The sequence below is a fragment of the Anguilla rostrata genome, chromosome 1 (genome assembly GCF_018555375.3).
Source record: "Anguilla rostrata isolate EN2019 chromosome 1, ASM1855537v3, whole genome shotgun sequence".
In the NCBI taxonomy this organism is placed as follows: Eukaryota; Metazoa; Chordata; class Actinopteri; order Anguilliformes; family Anguillidae; genus Anguilla; species Anguilla rostrata.
The window spans coordinates 59,470,605-59,494,234 of record NC_057933.1 but is presented as its reverse complement, the minus strand read 5'-3'; the positions used below and the strand labels follow the sequence as shown (position 1 = coordinate 59,494,234).

Sequence of the window (23,630 nt, the reverse complement as noted above, 5' to 3'; positions counted from 1 at the left end):
TCCCCTCCCAAAATTTAAAACAGTTTACAATCTCGACAGCTACTCCATCAATACTAATAGGATCATGGCTGACTCTGGGGTTCTTAAATGGAAAGATGATTCTTTTATTTTCACTTACATTAAGAGTGAGGTGTCTGTCAGCACTCTTCTCCAACAAGCTACTCACCCCCTTGCTGTATGCATTCTCATCATAGTTTTGTAGTAAGCCAATCACAATTGTGCGTAATCACCAAACTTAATAATACAGTTGTTGCTGTATTTATCTACATAGTCATGGGTGAAAAGAAAGAATCAGTGGGCTAAGCACGTAGCCCTCGGGGCATCATTAGTAAGAACCAATGTAGCAGTGTGGTTGCCAATTTGTACAACCTGTGTCCTTCATAAACTATCTAATGTCAAGTTGCAAATACAATGGCACAGACCCAGACTTTGGAGTTTTATGACAACTTTGTTGGGATATTATTGCTGAAAGCAGAACTGTAATCAATAAATTACATTCTAACATAAGTGTTTAATTTATCTAAATGTTCTAAAGTAGTGTAAATGGCCAAGGAAATAATGAAATCAACAGACTGATTAAGATTAGTATGTAAATTCATATGGATTTGAGAGTGTCTGGGATGTAACATTTAATAAGACACAATCACCTTTTCAAGGCATTTCATTATTTCTGACCACTGGGTGGTAATCACCTTCATTTTTTCCAGTGGTCATACAATGGTTTCCTTAAACATGAATGAACAATGATAATAGTAACGTAACAAAAATTTAAGTAAAAGTGCTAATTGGTCTGATGATAGTTTGAAGACATGGGATAGGACACCATTCACGCCAGTCAAATTGCAATTTTTCACCCACTTAATTGTTTTACCCAAGAAAGCTTCTTTTGCCATTTTTCATTCATAGAGCTGGTTGGCTACAGTGCCTTGAAAAAAGTATTTGCTCATTCCTCATTTCCTCCGTTATTGCATATTTGTCACACGGAATGGCTTCAGATCTTTAGAAAAAATGTAATATTAGACAACAGGAAACTGAGTAAACACAAAACATACTTTTAAAATTATTATTTAATTTAATGCAAAAAATCAAACACCCATATCACCATGTGAAAAAAGTAATTTCAAGTTACTCAATCAGTCAATTAACCAAATTTAATTGATAATTAGATTCCGCTGATTGAACACTGCCTGGCTTGATTGCAACCAGCCCTGTTGAATCTAAATCTCACTCATATTGATCCTTACCATCACAGTGAAGTAGTTATAACAAAGCTACTCTTCAAGCACGCGATGCCACGATCAAAGGAAATTCCAGCAGAGGAGAGAAAATAAGTTGTTGAAATGTATCAAGTCTGGAAAGGGTTACAAAGCCATGTTTAAGGCAGTGGGACTCCATTAAACCACAGTGAGATCCATTATCTCCAAATGGAGAATAATTGGAACAGTGGGGAAGCTTTCCAGCAGTGGCCAGTCTGGCAAAATTTTGGCAATGCTGCAGCGACAACTCATCCCAGGAGAACTTCCAAAGAACTGCAGGCCTCTGTAGCTTTAGCTAAGGTCAGTGTTCATGACTCCACAATAAGAGAGTCTGGGCAAAAATGGGATTCATGGGAGAGTAGCAAGGCATAAACCACTGCTAACCAAGAGAAACACCAGTGCTCATCTCACATTTGCAAAAACCTTGGTTGATCCACAAGCCTTTTAGGATAAGGTTTTATGGACAGATGAGTCAAAAGTGGAACTTTTAGGATGACAAGAGTCCATTTATGTCTGCCGTAAAGCAAATACAGCATTTCACAGAAAAATATCATACGAACAGACAAACATGGTGGCAGTAGTGTGATGGTGCGGGGATGCTTTGCTGCCTCTGGAGCTGGATGACATGCCATTATTAGCCGCGTTTCCACCGCAGGAACTTTACCCCGGAACTAGGAACCTTTTGAGGAACTCAGTGCGTTTCCACCGCAGGAACTAGGGTCTAAATTTAGTTCCGGGGGCTTTATTTTACCCCCAAAAACGTTCCTGCTCGGGGGGTAGTACTTTCCGAAAGTACAGGAACCTTTTGGGTGGAGCTTGCAGCGCTGAACATTTCTGATTGGTCGAGTACTCCGCAGAATTTTTTTGTGTTTATTTTCAGCCGCCATGTTTAAAAATATGCAGCCGCAAAACGATTTATTTCCATAATAACTTCAGATCAAACTTGTATGTTATGCGGTGCAGTAGCCTAGTTTTGGTTATAGCCTGCCAACGTCTTGGAATTATAACGTGCGCTCTTCTGTTCTTTTCTTGCTTTAGTATTCGTTTTATAAAATGCTAAGCATTCGTGCTGGGACAGCATATTACGTACCAAAACATTCAAATGGATTAATTCGGTTGCTGAATATTTTCTTCCCGATTTTCTTTGTTAGCCCGTTGTAATTGACTCAAAACGTTTGATACAGTTATGTGAGGTATGCGGTAGTTCTGCGTAATTCACATTGGTGATACAGTAAAAGCAAACTGGAAATCACCTTCCGCACTTTTTGTCAGGGTAAAATAACTGGTTAATTCTAGTAATCGTCCCTTTAGCTTTTTCAGACTGCCGTAATTTTACTCTGCCATCCTTCAATTCCACAAAAAGAACAGGAAGACTATGGACTAATTTATGGTGCATGGTTCGCATCTGGAGGGCACACTTCGCTGCTCGGCTAGCAGTAACTTGGAAGGAAAGCAAATGGTGGCTGTACCACTACTAATTTAAATTTTCACGCAAGTCCGAGTTTTTGTTCTATTCTTGTAATTTTTCGATTAGCCTATATGGAATTGACGATGAGAAAGTAATCAAACAGCAAATCGTTTACAACGTGTGCATGTTTTCTGCTGTTGTTGCCAGTTATATTGGAAATGTGAATGCATTCTGTCGCTTCGGATGTCAAGACATGAAAGCGAATGTTCGTATAAAAACATAATGAATGTGTTTGAGAGGATATATAAAACAGTTACAATCTGACTATTGGCCTGTTATATCCTATTTGTTGCATAACAACGGTCCAAGTTCAACTACCAACGACAGTTTTGCTTGACAACGGTAAAATATGCCCAAACGGCTGCAGAAAAATATTTCAATTCCAGGTGATTAAATTGATAAAAATCAATAAATACAAAAGTAACCATATATAATCATTGTTGGTAACCCGTTGTATATAAGTGGAATAAACCCCTCTGGGCTGTCCTGGTTTTTAGAAAATAATGTAGGCTACTTCGGTGGTAGTATGGGGTTACAGAAGAAATCATAGGACAGATGGACCGACGACAACGTCGCTTTTTCATACGTCAGTGGGCTAATTTGCCTAATCTTCGCGGGACTTTAGACCGCGGTGGAAACGCAGACAACCATGGGCTGAAGGAACCTTTTAGTTCCTTGAAAAGTAGTTCCTGGGACTAAAAGTTCAAGGTACTTTTGGTGGAAACGCGGCTATTGAAGGAACCATGAATTCTGATCTGTACCAGAAAATGCTTAAGGAGAATGTCCGGTCATCTATCCGTGAGCAGAATCTGAAGCATAATTGGGTTATGAAGCAAGACAATAATCCAAAACACAAATAGCAAGTTCAAATCCGAATGGCTGAGAAGAAACTAAATTAAAGTTTTGGAGTTCCCTAGTCAAAGTCCTGACTTGAATCCAATAGAGATTCTGTGGAAAGACTTGAAATGTTCATTCTCAAAAACCTGCCAATTTGTCTGCAAAGAAGAGAGGGCTAAAATTCCTCCTCAGCAAAGTGAAAGACTGATATTAAATTATAGGAAGCATTTGGTTGTCATTATTGCTTCTAAAGATGGTGCAGTCAGTTAGGTTTCAGGAGGCAATTACTTTTTTCACATGGGAGATATGGGTGTTTGATAACTCTTTTCATTAAATGAATGAAATAATTTGAAAAAATTGTTTTGTGTTTACTCAGGTTCTCCTTTTTTGTGAAACCATTTAGTATGACAAATATGCAGTATTAGAGGAAATCAGGAAGGAGGCAAGTACTTTTTTTTATTTTTTTATTTTATTTTTTTTTATACGGCACCGCACCTAGCCACATATGCTTTTGTGAAAAAGAATGAAACAGGGCTCATGTGGATAAGGAAGAAACACAAAGTGTCCCAAGGCTGGGTTTTAGCTGATATTAAATTGTACCTGAACTGAATTCTGTGTATTTACATGAGGTCAGAGGGCATGGAAGGTAATGTTTATTGGCTGATTGTCTGTGGCCATTATGGAAATTCCTATGGGAAGCCCCTGAAAAGTGACATACTCTCAGTGCTGTGTTGGTATGGGGCATGCTCCACCAGCCTGCAACTAGTCGAATGGAGTACCTGACATCCCAATAGGACTTGGGTATAACACACGTGCTAAGTTACATTCAGTCTGAGTGCTTTCTAAGTGGCACTAATGGCACTTATGAAGTTTAATGCAGTGTACTGCATTCAGTATTCACAAATGGGGAATTTCCATATTTGGTCTCATTTCCTGCATTTACTTTTATAGCAATCAATCATAATTTAATGTGTTTTGTCTCTGCTTTCATTCGTGGAGATTGGCAGAGGTATATAGCAAGCATCAGTCATGTTTTATTCCTTGAAATGCAGCATGTCGTCTCTATAATAACCAGACTGAGGTGATGGGTTCATTTAGTGCCATCTTTCTCGTTCTCTGGCTCCCATTGTTTGGCCCTCTAAGTAGTCTGACTGCTGAAACGCTCTCTTCAAAGACATAGCTGGAGCTTTATGCCCAGGCGTGGCTTATAGATCCGTAACCAAACACAAAGTTCACTGATCTGTAGAAGATCAATGATTCTGTCACGGGTTAAAGAGACGGCCCCCTGGGCCTCTCACTAACATGCTTAGCTCAAAACATGACAAGAGTGATATGTGGTTTTTAATGAAATTCTGTTTGGTCTTATGTGCTTCACCAGCACAACCATTAGACTAGGCATATATTTATCAATTGAGTGTGTAAAATAATGGAATAGCCAAGCTTAAGGGAGCAATGCTTATTTACATCTGAACATAATGTTCTCACTGAAAAAAAGCTATGTTGCTTGCACAAGTAAAGCATGTATTCTTTATACATCTGTAAAAAAAAACAAAAAAAAACACCATTCCTAAAAATCAGTCTGGGTCACAAATTATTGATGTTATTGATGAAATTATTGATCAGGTTAATGCTGTAAATGGTGAAAGTAGCATGGGGCATGTAACTGTGGATAGCAGATTCCAGTAAAATGGTTTTTGAAGAAATGTAGATGCTAATCCTACCTAAGGTGGGCTTCAGACATGAGGCAGCTGCCAACATGACTGCATCAAAGTCTGGAGGGTGGGATCAGCCAATGTGGGAAGTACTAGCTCTTTATAGTCACCCATGTCCAGGGCACTGTAATCTGAACCCATTTCAAACAGCTGAAATTTCACTGGGTTCTTAGGGCTACAACAATAAAAAAGGTTTAGTAATTTCAAGTTCTCTTAAATCATTATTGTCTTGTATTGCAATCTCTTATACTAAATATGTGTTGCGATAGATGGAGAAAAAAAAATCTAATAAATAATAATGGCTGTATTTTATGTTTTATACTCTATGGTGAGCTATATGCTCTATGGGGGCTCTCGGTGCATGCTGGGATAGAAGTTCAGGCAGGATCCCTCAGAAACATAATGTCCCAGGGCTTCCTGAGTTCCCAGTCTCATTGCAAACATTTTGTGAGTCCAGCAATGTGCCTTTCTGTCCAGGTATGCACCCAGTAGTCCAGCGGAATGACACATAATGGTGTTGTCGTGACTGAGCGGGGACCTGTGTTCCGTCTGCATCCGTTGCTTCAGCCATACCATCCTTCAGAATAGTACCTGAAGCAGCCTTACTGGTGGATTACAGAGTGAAAAGGCGGACAAGCACCCATGAGAGCTGAGGGGTGAAATCGAAGGAGGACATTTCAGCAATGGGGCAGGCATATGGCTGTGATCATGTCCCCAATTACGAAAGATGTCATTTGCATTTATTCTGGAAATCTCAAAAGGATTTTCTGGTCTCCTTATGTCAGTTTAATACTCTAAGGACCTATTGTTTAAATAATGACAACAAATATTTATATTAAAATTTAGATGGGATGTTAATTGTATTAAGCATGAAAGTACATTTATGTTGTACACATTGATTAAAGTTATACAAGGAGAAGTAACAAATATTATGTCACCAAAATAATACAGGGTGTGATGAAAAAGTCCTTGGCAGGTAGAGAGATGAATAGTGTGTGAAGGTGGCATTTCACAGATAAGCAGGTGGCAGAGAGGGTACAATCCAGCTCCTATCTGACAGCAAAATCCAGCTCCTGTCTTTGTGCAATTCTGCCCGTAACGAATTGGAGCGCATCAGATCAGACCAGATCTTTGTGCAGTTTGCTGCCTTGCCTGGAGGAACCGAAGGAGAATGCTGTTTTTCAGCATGTCGTGCTCTCTTATTTCTCCCGTACTAACAGAAAGAGGTAGACCAGTCAGGTGCAGAGTGCGCAACTCATGGTCTGCCGAGGTTCAAAAACATTAATCCCATTACATCAAGAAGCTTTCGGTCTAACAGAGCTAAGTGAATTTCAGCGTGCTTGCCATTACTGTGAGACTTCCATAGACCCCCCCCCCCAGTTTGCAGCACGTATGGCCTACCTCATTTTATGGTGATCACAGATCAGAATATTTGCAGATATTAATATTCGTATATATTGTAAAAGAATATGTTACTTATGTTTTATTCATATTTTAAATTGTTAAATGTTAAAAGGCTGTTCTGAACAGAACGTTTGTCTATACTTGATAAATTATCCAAATACAGTTTCAGTCTCTTTTTGAGGGACGTGCTTCTCTTCACACATGCGTTGCAGTCTGGTGAATGCACACAGCTCAGAATACCTGACACTTCAACCTAGTTTACTAATGTAAAGAAATCATGCACACCCATTTAAAAAAAATAAAAAAACCCTCTGGGAAGCAATATTCACACATCAAATTACACACCCACTTCCATAGATCCATAAAGGAGTGATAATTCTAGTATCATTAAAGGAGAAGCATGCAGGATAGCACTTTAATTACTGTGTTTTAATTCAGGCTATTTTACAAGCTTAGCAGTGTGGTAATTAAGGAAAGTGAACATCAGAAAGATGGCAAGCTTGTACCTGCAGACATTTGCATATGTTTCATCCTGTCACTTGGCAAAGCTGCAATGCATTGTGGATGAATATGTTCAGAACTCCAATTTCCATTGAGCATCTCTATCTGATCTCATTTTTTTTTAAAGATTAGAGGACCTCAGAATGGCATTTTTTATTTTTTTTGTGATGCCCCCCTGTAAACACAAGGATAAGGGCAGTCATGGTTGCTTACATGCCACATGACTTCCAGTGCTTCTTCACAGTACCAATGCATGACCAGTATTGTCAACTTGCAACTTCTCTTGCTAGATTTATCTATTTTACAGTCCTAGAATGAATGATTTGTTTATTTATTTTTTGCTGGAGGTGCTAGTGACAAATATTTTTAAAACCAGTTTGAGGAATTTTCCAAATGGATGGAAAAATATCATGAATCTTTTTCCTCACCACAAACGCATACTTACACAACTTTACTCAGAACCTTCTCTCCTCTCTCTCATCAGGTAGAACATTGACAGCAGTACAGTTGAATCATGACATAATAACAACAACAAAAATATTATTATTATTATAAACTTTATATGTAAGCAATGTGCTAGCCTCGATGTGAACATGCCATTTTCTAGTGCTAAATCAAGGTCCTACCTGCAGGGAAAGTAAATGATATCTGTGATTCAGTTCAAGAATTCAGTCAAGTCTGTTCTGACTGTCTGTCTTGTCTTTCCTGCTCCAGAGTTGCAGAGCAGCTCTTGTGGAAATCCAGGTGTTCCACCTAAAGGTATCCTCTATGGGACGAGTTTCCAGGTGGGAGACAAGATCCGATACAGCTGTGTGACGGGTTATGTCCTGGACGGGCACCCACAGCTGACTTGTGTCACCAACGCAGGCAATGCTGCTGTGTGGGACTTCCCCATCCCCATCTGCAGAGGTGAGACTCGATATGAGCTCCATCAGTCAAATTTGACTTATTTAGCATCATCTACAACCTGATCACAGCAGATTACTTCATATGGAGCTTTTCCTGAGGGAAATGCGTGTGTGTGTGTATGCGTGTGTCTGTGTATGTGTGTGTCTCTGTCTGTCTGTGTGTGTCTCTATGTCTGTGTGTGTGTCTGTGTGTCTTTGTGTATGTTTATTTGCATGTGAGCATGATGGATTATGCCAGTTTTCACTCTGCACTCTGCACCTTACACCCAGACAATTTTGCATGAGGTTTTTGCCTAACAGTCCAAATAGAACTATCAGCCAGTTTTGCTTGACAATGCAAAAACAGTATGTTCAAAGGGCCACAGAAGAAAATTTCAGTTTCATCTGATTAACCCTCCTGTTATGTTGCGGGTCAAATTGACCCTTTTTAAAGTTTGAAAATCTAGGAAAAATACTTAAAATTATTTTTTCAGTATGAAACTTCTTCTACTGGCCTTAATTAGTGTAATCAACATTTTAAATGAAAATGGTTCATTTCATGTATTTGCAAACCCCCCCTGTATGGGGATTGACCCAGGAACATTTTTGCTGTACCTAAAAAATGAACAGAACAGGAGGGTTAAAAGTGATCAAAGTAACTAATATATATCACAGTAATTTTGATCTGTGTTAAAGGGAGAGGGGAGGGTGTTTTCTACCTCACTATGGTCAAAATGTGCTTAAGTCATATTTGTCAACAGGGGAGGGTGGAGAGAGTTGTGAGCTATCTATTATTTCTTATTATTATTCTATTATATCTATTATTTTTTGGTCCATGCCACAGTTTCAATGTAGATTCACTGATCTTTGAATATTCTCAATAGCTCAATCCATTCACTGTGCCTGCTATAGTACATCAGCAAATCCACCCACTGAAAAGATCAGTGAATTTTTTCTGGATCTGTGAAGCATTGACCAAAAGAATCACAAGCCTGCGTGTTCTTGGGCATCAGTTCAGAGCAGACAGTGCATAGATCCATTTCTATATAATCTGGATGGTCTCATATTAGAGAGAGATGATTAGACTGACTCATCCACATAACATAAAGAGCACTGACTGTGTTTATGCAGTGTGCCTTAAATAAATGCCAGTAAATGAGCATCAAATGTTTTGTGTACTTGGGGTGGGAGCGTGATAATTCTCTGTACATGGGCGGCGGGTGCATCATAATTGTTAAGGAACTGCACTATATATCACATTTGCAGAAATATAACCAAAAAAAGAAGGGTGGAAACAAAGAGATAACAAGAGGGCTCTTACACAGGGTGAATGCTAAAAATTAAATAGAATAACTGAAATGAGGGCCTAGTGGTAGTACATTTATTTGAGAATAAAATACATCACTTTTTGAACATCAAATTGTGATTGCAATGCTTAGACAGGACAGTGGGCCTACAATGCAGTAGAATAAATGTAGCAGTATAAATGAGTTTTCTTTCCTACAATTTCCAATTTTCCTACAAATATTCATAAGTTACCATAACATACAATTGTTAACCATTTAAATCTTGTTAGATATGTTGAAAGGAATATGATCCTGCTTGTATGGGGTCCAACAATATGTTTTAATCTGGATTTGGTTTGGAGTTGTTGACATCCTATGGCACAACAATATTAATAATTAGGTTAGGTAGCTATATATATAATAAACAAAATCAGCATACATTTTCCAGTATGCATCTATCTTCTGGCTGGATATTTTTTTAGGAATTATGAGGGTTATCTGTTTCTGTTCTCAGTGGAATATCACAGCACATTTAAACAATAAAAATGTAAGCCTAGCATTATGGAATTTGCTACATAGGTGCTTTTAATTGCTATCAAGTGTATCTTCATGCATATGGAGAAGTCACTTGAGAAATCAGTTCCATTCATGCATTTAAAATATGAATAATTATGTTAGTTAATTAGAAACATAATTGAATGTTGTTTAATAATAATTAATCTTATTATATTGCTTAATAAATTGCATTTCAGCCAAATCATAGATGGGATATGTGACATGTCCAGTGTTAATGCAACGCTAACAGAGTACATATGAGTCTGTACATAGACTGTATTGTACTCTGTAAGAGTTCATTTAACACTGAACACTTTGCTGTGCAAGAGCTTACCAGTTGGCATACCTGTTTTGTTTGTTTTTCAATTTACAGATACATCACAGTATTCACATTTCTGTTTCCAAAAAAATCTTACATTTTCTGCCTTATTGTTATGGTAAGATGGATCACTGAAACCAGATTTTATGGTTGGTATACCAAATGTCAGAGTAGTACTCATTGTGGATTGAGAGATTTATTTGCAAAACTAAGGTCTCTGTCACAATTTGGAGATACTCTTATTTGAACAGCACTCAGTTTGTATCATATTCTTGTAAGATTCCCTTTTTCAGCTCATAATTTTCTTAAATTCATTGTGGACATGTTTGACAGAAATCTAAATCTAGTTTTCTTTCTGTTAGCTTCAAATACAACCGATGTGTAATTCATGCATGTGACTACCAGGCAGTAACATGAGGCCCGTATGGTGTGTAATTTACTGTGTGGTGGTCAGCAGTGGTGCATAGTGAACATTCTTGTCGCCACACATAAATTATGACTCTTAATGAAGACTTATATTTCAGCATCATTTGTATGAGGCCAGTTTAATATGTGCTGCTGTTGCTATAGCACTCAATTTAATATATTATGGTTCTTTTCTAAAAGAACTTTGACACAAGACAGATTTAGCTAAAAAAAATTGCATGGGTGTTCTATAGCTAAGGAAGTAACAAGCCATCTGGGTAATTGTGGTGTGGAGCTGGTTGTGTATATGTATTACATATCCAGTAAAGAAGACAGAGAAACCTTGTTGCCATGGTGAAGTATCAAGTCCAGGGAGGAACAGAGGGAACCCTTGTTGAAATGAAGAATGTTAATGTTTGTTTATTTTTATTATTTAATATATATATATAAGATTTTAGCCTCACACTACATAAAATGTATCTTAACTTTGCGTTCAAGAAAAAAGCTGATGAAATGGCATCAATGAAAAAATAAAGATTATAGTCATATATTTTAATCCACTAAAACATCTAAAAGTCTTTCTCATAACCAGTTATCAGTAATAATTTCATTACCATATCATTACCCTCTAATTTAAATTAATTGTATGCTTTGAAGGCAAAATTAATATGTGGGTACCTGGGTGTCATTGGTTTTGAAATTATGATCCACCTCAGGTAACTTTTATATATAGGATTCTGCCATTATAAATGTATTTCTAAAAAGAAAAAAAAAGAAAAAACCTCAATCACTCTGCTGGATTGTGAAAGAATAAAGTCCTAACAAAGTCCACCATGTCACTCAGATGAATAACTTAGAATCACAGAATTTTCATGAGGTTTGTGTCAGCTTGAAGCATTCTGTAGGGGGTGAAGACTAGGATTAGTAACAGGAGTTGACAGACACCTGTACGTGGGGTTCTGTGCTATCTGCAGGTTTATGAGTATGAAAGCATTCATATAGTTCAGGGTGGTCCTTGTCCTTCTGATGGAATTAGGCAGGCCCTCTCATAAGTGCAAGGTAGCTCTGTTCTGTGTCAAAGCCTTTATGCAGAACATTCTGAGCTATTTGTAGTGACAGTAGATATGCAATCTGCAATGATTCACTTCAATATGATCATTCAGAAAGGTTCCAAGATTCTGTCAAGGAGAATGGTAAAACATATGCACATGCAAATACCATGAAACAAAAGCTGATTTTCTTTACATTTGTCACATGTTCATTGTTTGATCTCAAATCCAAATGGCCTAAGTATATAGCAAATAAAACAAAAAAAATCAAATCTCACTCTCCTGTTCCCGTACATTTGAAAGGCAATATAGTATGTGACCAAGATCAGTTAGTTTTTCTTTGTCTGTTTGAATTTGTGCGCTGCACTGTTCTCTCTAAATGTTTTGTTTGTTTATATATGTTTATGTACACATTTATGTTGCCATGTGGCCTTTGCTTTGCAATCCAACATCACATGGCTGGCCAATCTTGTAAGTTTGTTCAGTGATTCAGAATGTTTGGTTTTGTTGAGTGATTAGTCTGTATAGACTGGCAGAGACACAGAAGATGGCAATGTGACAGAGTTTAAGTGCTTCCACATGGCATCAGTTAATTCTGTGGTGTTGCATTTTTCGCTTAAGTTAACTTCTGATAAGGGAAGATAAAAAAAAAATAATTTTATGAAAATATGCTTTTAAGATGACAGGTCTCTTTTGCTAATTGGGGTCATTGCCATTATGTCTCAAGATTCAATGTAATTAGGAAGTGGTGCACAAGTTTTTGCTGGATTAAATGTTTGTTTTCTGTTACTGTGAGCAATACTATTATGCTCTATACTTTATTTTTCTGCAAAATGAACCAGGAGGGAGCAGCGAAGACTTGTTTTAAATCTCTTGTGATCAGATCTCAATTGGCTCTTGTTGGAAGCATACTCCTGATGGAAAGTGACTTGATTGGATGGCTCTCACTATAAATAAGACACCTGTACAAAATTCACCCAACAGCACCTAACCTAACAGACTTCTCCCTTCCAGAAAATTACCACTCAGTATTAATATTCGGCCATTTTATTCAGCTGTGTACTGCTGTGCCGAATAAAAGACAAATAAAGATCCAGCAAATATTTACAACCCACGCCCCCACTAAAAATAAAAAATAAAATAAATAATTTTTACCCTGGAAAATATTTGCAGTGCTATTGTGAGAACTTATTAATCAATTCCAGTGCCATGTTTGTTCTAGTTGTACAACTCTGCATTGTAACTTTTGGGAGCACATCAAAGCAACCGCTAATTTCTCTCAATCTGAAATTCCACCATTGGCACTGGTGCAGTTCAGATTTGATGCCAGACCATGGGCCCCCATCGAACATACTGGATAAGTGCTTTAACAAAATGTGAGACCCAGCAGCCAAGACAAATGCTATTTAGATAATACCAGCAACCACAGAACCACAGAATAATCTTTTATTAAAATAGTTAGGTCTTGAAAATCCATAATTTAAATGTGTAGAATATGAAATCGTTTTGGATTAGATACATTTTATGTGTGTTCTTATTGGTGATGTAATTTTTTCACATTATTATTCAATGATTTTTGAAAGAACTCAAGTGGGGTTCTTTTTGCACATGTTAAATGTGGAATGTGATTGCCATAGAACAGTAAAGGCAAAAACCTATTCATAATCATAATCTATTTTCATAATGCTCTTTCCCATTTTAGCAACAGCATAACGGAGTAGACTTAAAGACTGGTTGACTTAAAGGGAACTTCGACATTAAGAATCTTTGATTTGAACAATTCATACTTTTTCCTTATGCATATTTCAACCCTTTAAGGTACAATATTACAAATAAGTGATTAGAATGTTCTTTACTGGACATTCTAATGCTGATGTAACAATCACTTCTGGTAACTGAAATCAATGAGGTTCTAGAACATTGATTTAGGATTTAGAAGAAAACAAAAATAAAAAAATCTACTCTTCAAAGGGTTAAAAATATACACATACAAACACACACACAAGCACACACAGTCAATGCAGCAATGAGCTTTAGGATAGCTGGCTGCTTGCAGTATTAAGGGATAGTGGTTATTTCTGGTTAAAATGGACATTGATTTGCATTAATGTATTATATTCAGTTTATTGGTCAATACAGAGACGATTTAAAGACACATAGGCTAGCTAACTTGGGGCTGGTGGATAGCTCACCCAATAGAAGGGTCACTTGTGGTGCATGAGTGGAAACCGCAATCTTGGATTGAATTTGACCTGTACCAGTGCCAACAGTGGCTGGCAGCCCTGCATGGGCAACTCAGAATTGGCTCCACATTATCCAAGGAATATGTAGGAGGGATTTAATCAGCTGGGATAGCAGTGCTCATTGCTCAAGCTACCCCTGTTGACCGTCTGGTCGCCCGTGGCTTGCTCTCTGAACATGCATATGATTGGGTCTCCTCCGCCCCGGCTCTGCATGTGCGCAGCTTGTGGCTGTAGTGTGAAAAGAAGCATCTGGCACTGCATGTTTCGGAGGAGAAGTTGTCATCACTCTCTGAATCGGCAGCAGGGGGCATATGTGAGCACGCTTGTCATAGTTTGCGAATTGGACAAAAATTTGGATGAGATTGGAAATTTTTTAAACTTTAAAAATAGGCCAGTTAACTTGGATTTCCAAAACATGCTAAATGTTTTTTAACAGGGACTGGGGTAGCTAGGCTATGTATTGGATCTCCAAGCAAAGCAGAACTGAACTTTGCACATGTCTTTCTCGGCATGGGCATGGTGTGGATGGCTCTTGTGTCCGTACATGGCAGGCAGGATGCCGATCTTTAACACAGGCACAGGTCTCCAATAAATATTTGCACCATTGTTAATTGTATTTTTCATTGAGTTTTCACAAATTCAGTGAGAGATTAAAGTAGTTGCAAACATCACCCTTGTGAAAGAGATTATAGTTCAAATGTTTCTTCTCCAAAGAAATAGTGTTCAATATGAGCATAGAGTGTGCGACTTTCTTCCTTTTTCTAAATTAAATATAGATTGTTACCCATGGTAACCTCAGCTTTTATTCCTTAAGTCATTTTGCTGTGCTGCTTAAAGGCAGTTTGCTTGTGTGTGCATTGGCATTTAGGATAGACTATTCTCCAAATGATCCCATTATGTGCGGTACTCAAAGTAAGAGAAATGTTCCCTGCAAGCAAGTATGCAGGATACATAAAGACTGATGATGATACTGAGAATGAGAAAGAATGTGCCTTCAGCAGTTTTACAAATGGCTGTCATCAACTGATCCAGTTTTATTTGTATACCCTTTAGCTGCATGGGATGGGTTCTTTACCATAAGTACAGCCAAACCCCTGGATATGGCAAACAGTTAGCCAAAGAGCTGACAATATCAAAGTGTATTGCTCCAATGAGTTTGTAAACAAAAACCAAATTACATAAATTCTAAATGTACCATTCTCTGCATTTAGAGCTGAACATATGAAATACATTTTTATTAGCTATAATACTGATACCATGTGCACATTTACTTTTGACAGCAAACTTCTATATCAGTGAAATCAGTGTCCACTGAACTCTGCTCTCACATTCCTGGCCCAACTGTCAAACTATAGTGGTAACCCATGGTACTAGCAAATTAAGGTGTTTTACACTCAATTGTGGTATGTTTGTGACTGGAGACTGTAGTGCGCCTGCAGTGTAGTTGTAAAAGTTTGGTTTAAGGGGAAAAAATGTACCTGTGAGAGCGGTGGCAGTGTATTTTCATTATGGCCATTCAGATTGGCTGCTTTCTTTCCTTTTAATATCATTACATCAAGACCACATCAGACTGGCATATTCGGTTATGTCTGAAAAACTTGTCTGGGAAATGCAGACTCCTTTATGGCAACTGAAAAAAGCCTCCTTCGATAAATGATGTCATGAAGGTAGGGAGCTAAACTGGGATGATTTTTATAGGTTCATCTTAGCTATAAACCTTAAGTATTGATTTAATATCTGTCTTTTATTATTTTTTGTTAAAATGTGTAGCAGTTTTTGAATTCACAGGACTATATTAGGAACGCAATACACAAAGCACATTTACAGCTTCAATTATGTTTCACTGATGCACTTGTGGAAAGATATGAAAGATATGCGTAACGATGCATGGGTATAGATATCGAGACGGGGATATGCTGTATACAATAACCATAAGAAATGGGAAGGTCTGTAAAATGAGCCTACTTGTGCTGAGTCCAGATAATTCCAGGCAGCCATTGAAATACTAACAAGGCATTTCCCTGTTACATGTGCTATCACCGCCTTGAATGGTGAGGGAATTCCCTGTAGGGCTAGCAACGTCTGCATGAATAGCCCTGGACCCCTCCCCTCCCAAATCCAACAATGTATCTTTTTTGGTGGGTGGGGGGGGGGGGGGCACCTGGGACAGATGCAGTGACCACAGGGAAATGTGAAGCCACTATGTGTGCTATGGTGTCACCACTGAACCCAAAGTGGGAAGAGATTGTGACAAATGACATGTAAATACAACTCAAAAGGAAATGATCATTGTGTATAACCAGCATTTCATATTTGGGGTTACTGCATTGATGCAATGTATGTGCATCAGAGAGCTGCAGAGAGACATAGGCGTATCCAAAGACACTATGACTCAAATCATTTCAGCCAAAACTAGATAAGCATAGGTCTCTGCCTATCTTAGATGCTCTCTATGTTGAAGTGTGTAACATAGTAACCTATACCGGTTTATTTAAATTTTTTATGTTTATGTTTTTATGTTGGGGCCATATTTACTAAGCATGCTGCAAATTACTGTCACTGCCACAAAATTCTGTGTTGCTGCATGTCTTAAATTTAGCGGGGTATTTACTAGCAAGTTCATTTAAATCCACTGTCGGTATTTAAGATGCTTCTTGCATGGCAGGAGAGCAACATTGATGTACCGCTCCATCTCTGGTGAAGGCGGGTCTTGGACAGGATCCATGGATGCAATGGATAGGCACTGTCACCTTTAAATGTTAACAGGTCTCATTAGTGAAAACCTTCAGAACACAGTTTTAATATTTCATGTTGTTTAATTTTGTGCCAAATAGCCAACCATCTTCAGTCACCATCTCTCAAGTAACAATGTCAAGATAAACACGCCTAAATTTTGAATGTACCAAAGAATAAGAAAAAAAATTATGTTCGTGGAAATGTTCGTAAACGCACTTGGCGTTAATAAAATCTGATCTTACACATGTTTAGTGAATGAGGCCCATTGCCTGTACTCTCTAGTGAAATATGTATTGTTAATCTTCATACAACTGATCATTGTATCATGTGCTCAACTGTTGAACTCAATCTTACAATTCAGTTATTTCTCATGAGCATTTATATGAAGCTAATAAGCCCACATATCTGAATATATTTTTGTGCAGTATAGCATTTTTAAGGATAAGGTTTTGTTGATGAAAATCAACAACATGCTTTGAACTTGAGCCTGAACTTGGGAGTTCAGGGCCAAGGTTGTTTTTGGCTGTGCAGGGATGTTTGAACCCCTTTTGGACATTGTGGACAAAAGAAAGGGAAAGATGAATGAAAAGGGGTGATGTTCAGAGAAGCAGAAAACAGCTGAAAGGATGAAAGGGTGACCCTGTGACATACCTAACTGTAGAGGAAATCGATTTAGCCAGTCTTGGCAATAGCGATAGAGATTGTCTGTACATGTCTGTTAAATATCTTTTAATTTGAGAGGACTGTCATTTGATCTTTCATTCATGCATGTGACTACTGTTGGCCCAACAGTACAGCTAATCTGCACCAGCACTTTGTTTATATCACAGGGGTGCAACGTTGTGTGTTGTCTTCTGAGCTCATGTCAGAGCGATACAGTGGTGTTTGGAGAGCTATTGCATGGCCCGAAAGCACTTGACAGCCCCTGCAGTCTCCAGATATCAGAGCATGGTTGTCATCCTCACTGTCTCTATCCCTTAGCCCCAAGGGACACTCAACATGACAACTCTCTCTCTCTCTCTCACTCTCTCACTCTCTCTCATATGGCACATATTGGTTTGGTTCCTTCACCAGTGCTCACCTCAGGGACATCCACACAATTGTATTTCTGTGCTTTCAGTCAATCTAAGATTCCATCTGCAGCCTGCAGGGTTAAAACCTTTGGGAATGAAAGACAACAAAAAAAAATAAAAAAATCAATCAATCACTTATGGCATGTCATTATGTGATTACCTGATATATATCACATGCATGATACATTTTCACTTCAGGAATGTGCAGGTAATAATAATAATAATAATAATAATAATGTTCAAAAATGCAAAGAATGTCAAACAATATATATTTCAACCTGTAATCGAACATATGTTGCATGAAATGTGATGCATAAAATCATGAAAAGGTGAGGCCCTGTTTCTATAAAAATGAATCCCCTGCATTGTCCATCCCTCTGCTATTTTGCAGGAAAATTACAGCCCAAGAATATCAGCTTGTGTCAGCATGAATTCTTAAGCACTGAATCACAGCCTGTATATATTAAAACGCCTCTAATGTCAGTTCATATAGAATCTTAATCTTCAATTAAAAGCATATATTAATGAACTTTAAAGTACCACTATGACTATATTTCCTTTCCCATCTGCATACTATATAGCATACTGCATACTGTAGAAAAGAAAATATGCTTAGATTTTTCTGTAAATGGATATATGGTTCCATTTTGCCGACCACATTTAATGGTTCAGATGCACAGTAATGCCAAGGAATTCATCACATCATTCATCATACAGTATGAGCATTATACCAGATATAGCATGAGTGAATTGGAAAAAAAAAATACATTGATACTACAGAACAGGTGACATAGGTTGACTGCTTTAAAATCAGTAGGAATGATGTTTAAGAAAGCTAATTAAGCTACTGTACACTTTCATGTTGATACAAAGGTTTGCTGCTGCAATACCATTTGCATGTTAGATTTCTTCACTTGAGGATAAAATTCTCTTTCATATGCATATGTTTACACTCATGCTGCTCTATGATTGAAATAGCTGAATTAATTCAAACATAGTAGATACATTAAAACCCCCTCTGAATGGGGTTATAATGATATAACGAATAACCTGAGCGCAGAGACATTTGCATGGTGTGGTTAGTGTGAGCTGGAGGCAATTTGGAGTCCAAGCCAGGATCAGTCCAAGTAAAGTCCATTGAACACTCGGGTGTCCGTAGCCATGGTGATAAATGATTTTACTTCTTACTGCAGTCAGAGCAATGATCTGGTTCTGAAAAAGTCAACATTCATTTGTGAGGAGAAGAATGCTTCTATTTCCTAGCACTCATTAAATGACAGATAAGACATCTGTTATGGCAACAACCTCTAAGCATTTTTTCATGTAGATAACATTTGTCATTTTTGTCAAATTCGTGACAGCATTTCTTAGATTAGACTCATTTATCAGAGATCAGTTTTTGAAGTAATTTTTGTAGGCTGCATGCATTTTCCAAAAAAAGAAAATGGAAAAAAAAGAAATGGGCACTTACACAGACGCCCACACAGTCGTGTCCAGACAAGTACAGATTGGGAAGGCCAGAGTGTGGGAGAGATCAGGACTCTTGGCGGTTCTCTGAACACAGTCAGCGTGTGACCCCAGGAACCTGGCATCTAAACAAGTCACTTCACTGTTATGCGGTCTCTCCGTTTGGTTGATAGATATTAATTTGTGCATGCATTTATTATCAGCATCTATTGTTTCTTGATATTATGTAAATTTCAGCTTCAATAACAAAAAATAACATTAAAACACATGAAGGACTGGCTTGTGACAGAAACATAAATATAATATTTGAGCATTTCAGAGCACATATGCATCAAGTGTGTATGTTCTTCCCAAACTGAGCTACTTTCTGAGATTGGTTCAGCCCTTACTGAGCACCAGTCTACTTTATTCCTTCAGTCACATTATGTTTTCAAAATATTTCATTATTATCCTTAGTATCTTTCTTTCGTGTGTGTCACAGTGATACACAATTTCCCCCTTGCCGTGTTTATCATCTGATGCCATTATTGAGTGGTTGATGGGGAATCCGGTGGTTGACGGGGGGTCAGTGTGGCAGTGGCCTTCACCCCACGGGCTCTGTGCACCTGGCCCTACAGCTTCGACAGGCTCTCTGCCCACAGTGCGCACACATCCCGGTGCTTCTGAACTTGGCACGTCCATCTAAAGAGGTGTGAGAAACATGGGATATTGGCTTCTGGGCACAGGATCACTGGAAGATCTGTGTGAGTCAGGGGTGTTGTTAGAGGCAGAGTCAGATGTGGAGTCTTCTATGGGCACCTTTGTGACTCCTCAATGAGTGTCCGATTTTTCTTTTTGAACTTAACTGTCTTAAATGAAACATGCATTTTAGACTTAGAAAATAGAGCTTTCAAGCGTTTGGAAATTATGCTGAAATTACACACGGAGGGGAAAGTTTCATAACACAATTCAACACTAGACTTGTTTGCACCCTTGATAAAGGTAACCAAAAAGTGTTTATTATTGCTAATGAGCTGTGTCGGTTATTGTATACAGCCTTTTTGGATCATCTTTATGTTCCAATACTGGATCAGACTGTATATTCCTTCAGTCAGTAAAACAAAACAAAAATAACTATTTAAAAGATTGTCTCTTCATCTAACCCATTTTTATTTTACGGGAAAATGAATCAGCTGATATCTTTTTAATTTTCTTGTTGAGAAAGATAAATAAACATGAATATATAACTCAAATGGTTATATTATTTGCTGTTTAGAATGAATAATGATGGGGTATGTGATTCCAAGAATATAAAAGACACATTTTAAATAAGAGGCAATAAACTTTTAATGCTACAACAATCTTGCTTTTTTCCAGTAGTTGATGTAAATAGTTAACAGGGAATCCAAAATGGGATTAGGAATGTGAACTAAATTGTAAATTTATTGCGTGTGTTTGTGTGCCTGCATGCGTGTGTGTATGTGTGTCTATGTGTGTGTACACGTGTGTGTGTGTGTGTGTCTGTGTGCGTGTGTACACGTGCGCGTGTGTTTGTGTATGTGTGGCTATGCAGGTATGCATGTGGGAATGTGAATAGGTTCATTAATATGTGTACTGTATGCGTGTACATCACTACTGCATTGGTGATGCCTATCCACTGTACTGTATTTATAGAAAGTATGGTAAATACATAAATAGCATATGAATACAAGAAAAACTGTGTACACAGACCTGTCTGGATTTCTTTATCTGTATAAATGTAGCAGGCCTACTGTATTTGCATCCACATCTGAGAGTGGAGCTTGAGAATATAAATCCAAGGTTGTTAAAATTAAATTTAGCTTGGTGAAAACATGGGGAAGAGATTTACTCTGCTGGGATATACAGCTGGTGAATTTTTATTCAGAAAAACCTTCTGTTGGTGGAGTCCATTTACACAGAATACAGAGATCAAAGGTATAATTCCAGAATTCTTAAAAGACTACAGATTTCTTCTTCTTCTTCTTCCTCTTCCTCTTCTTCCTATTCTTCCTCTTCTTCTTCCTCTTCCTCTTCATCTTCCTCCTCCTCCATATGGACAATATGATACATTTCCTATGAAATACTGAATTTAAAATATCCCTGTGTGTGGATGTACATATGGAAACATGAACAAAAACATCATATTTTCTTAACCTAGCCCTGGAAATAAATGCAGATGTTTGTTTCTTTTAAAAAGCACAGAGCCATTAGTTAGGCAGCCTGACATGGAGTCAGCAGTTCATATTGTACAGTACTAAATCCCTTCAGTCAGTGTTTTCTTGAGCAAATAAACAAAATGCAAACAATGTCAGACACCCTCAATAAGGTAATTTGCTACACATTAAAATAGTGTCATCTTCTCTACTGTGAGTTTAAAAATTGGTCTGTCTGTGTTTGATTTGACAGCTGAAGACACTTGTGGTGGGACACTGAGAGGTACAAGCGGAATCATTTCCAGCCCAAATTTCCCGGGTGAATATCACAACAGTGCAGACTGCACATGGACCATCCTTGCTGACCCAGGTGACACCATCTCCATCATCTTCACCGACTTTCAGACAGAGGACAAGTATGACTACCTGGAAGTCGAGGGCTCTGAGCCTCCTACAATATTGTGAGTTGGGAATCCATTTTGCAGATCATATTCATTATCACATATTTTCAGAAATTTAATGACCCCCCCCTTACATACACTGACTTCACCAGATGACCTGAATTTTGTGTGAACCGTTTGAAGACACTTAAAATCCCCTCTCACACACATAACCGCTTGTCTTTTTCTGTGGCTCCTGCCTCTCACTGCCTCTTCTAATTCCCCCAGTGTCATTGTGCCCCTTCCAATTATGAAAGAAATGCAGAATGTGAAGAAAATACTATTGCTGAGCTGCTTTTGCCAGGAGCTGTATCAAAACCTCTAGAAGGGAGGAAACTGGGATAATCCAATCAAGGCTGCAAAAATTGTCTGCAAAAATGGTCACTCACCCATGTCTCACAGCTACCTCTGCATTTCCCTACCTATTCCCAGCTACCACCGACTCTGGACTTGCCTTCAGGGTGGTGTGTTAACCCTGAACTACTGCTACTCAGCCCAGCTGCCATTGGGCACACAAGTAGCCCTTCCTATATCTCCATGGTGCTGAGCTTCCTGAAGGCAGTGTCAATGCATGAAGATGAAGCAATGAAGCTTAACTCTATTCCTAAAGCACTGGTCCAGACAAAACACATGGTGGCGCTACAGAGTTTCAGATATGAGAAATAAATAAAAAAATATTTTCAGAACTTTAAAACTTTTTGCATATATCCCCTCATTAGGAACATGTGACCTCCAGGTGGTTTCCCTCTCACATTGGCCAGTTTTGGAGGATTGCAGGCGTTTACGTCAGCGTAGGTCAAACAACAACACATTGGAGTTCTGTCAATAAAAACAGTTAGTACTGCAGTACGGCTGGCATATTTATATCACTTATTAATAGTTATCATGGGTGACTTTTGCACAACATTTGTCAGCATGATTTAATAACAATTAAATGATCAGTAAATGTAGTACAGTTGCTTAATATCACTATTAAAAGCTTTTACAGTACTAAATGTTCTGAGATGCTATATCAGATTCAGCCTGGTTGACTGTGTTTTTCACAAAAAATAGATTTTCATTTTTGTTAATATATTTGTCTGTTAATAGATTTTCATTTTTCATAATCATATAAACACCTAAAAAATGTAGATGACAACCAAGGGACAACACTCTCTTTCATGGTACCTTTCTGATGGCTTTAAGGTAATGAGGTATTTATAATTTATTAAGGTATTTTGTCTTTTTAAACAAAATTCATTTGGAGCTAGATCTTGGAATTAATGCATCCTTTCCCCCATGTTTAATTCATCAAGCAAGACAATTACCTATAAAATATGTTCTGCAGTTTGCACTAGTTTATGCTTCATCCAACAGTTTTCTGGCAGCTCTAGGTTCTGTTGACAGGCTGACCTTGAACAGACATTGTATTGAACATAATTGAATATGCTGATACCCCATGGGGAAATGCACATTTTCCCACATATGATCTACAAAGTATTAAGGGTGGTTGGAAATATTCTAGGTTATAAATTCAATGAGAATGACTCAGACTCAGACTCAGACTTTATTATAATCCCAGAGGGTGATTGATGTGCAGCATTAAGATCAAATACAATACAAAAACATAAAAGAATCAACTGACAATATAAAAGACACAGAAAAACACACGCCCATACCTCATATACATAGCTAAGTGCCTACCAGGGTCTTTACAATTTGATTAATAAACTGATGGCTGAAGGAAGGAAATCATTTTTGTATCGGTTAGTCTTTATCTTTGGCATCCTATGAACCCAGAGAAACAGAGAACCCAGAAATAAGGCTATAAACGCACATATACAGTAACTGATATTGTGG

At 38.0% G+C, this 23,630-nt stretch overlaps 1 protein-coding gene across 4 annotated transcripts in view; it reads left to right on the top strand.

Annotated features, from left to right (window-relative positions):
- The window catches only part of LOC135260434 (CUB and sushi domain-containing protein 3-like), a 325,294-nt gene that overhangs the window by 99,596 nt on the left and 202,068 nt on the right, over positions 1–23,630 (top strand). For all 4 annotated transcript variants that reach the window (XM_064345673.1, XM_064345666.1, XM_064345659.1 and 1 more), the window contains exons 4-5: positions 7,893–8,087; positions 21,605–21,812. In XM_064345673.1, the coding sequence (XP_064201743.1) occupies positions 7,893–8,087; positions 21,605–21,812 (403 nt within the window). The remainder of the gene's footprint in view (positions 1–7,892; positions 8,088–21,604; positions 21,813–23,630) is intronic.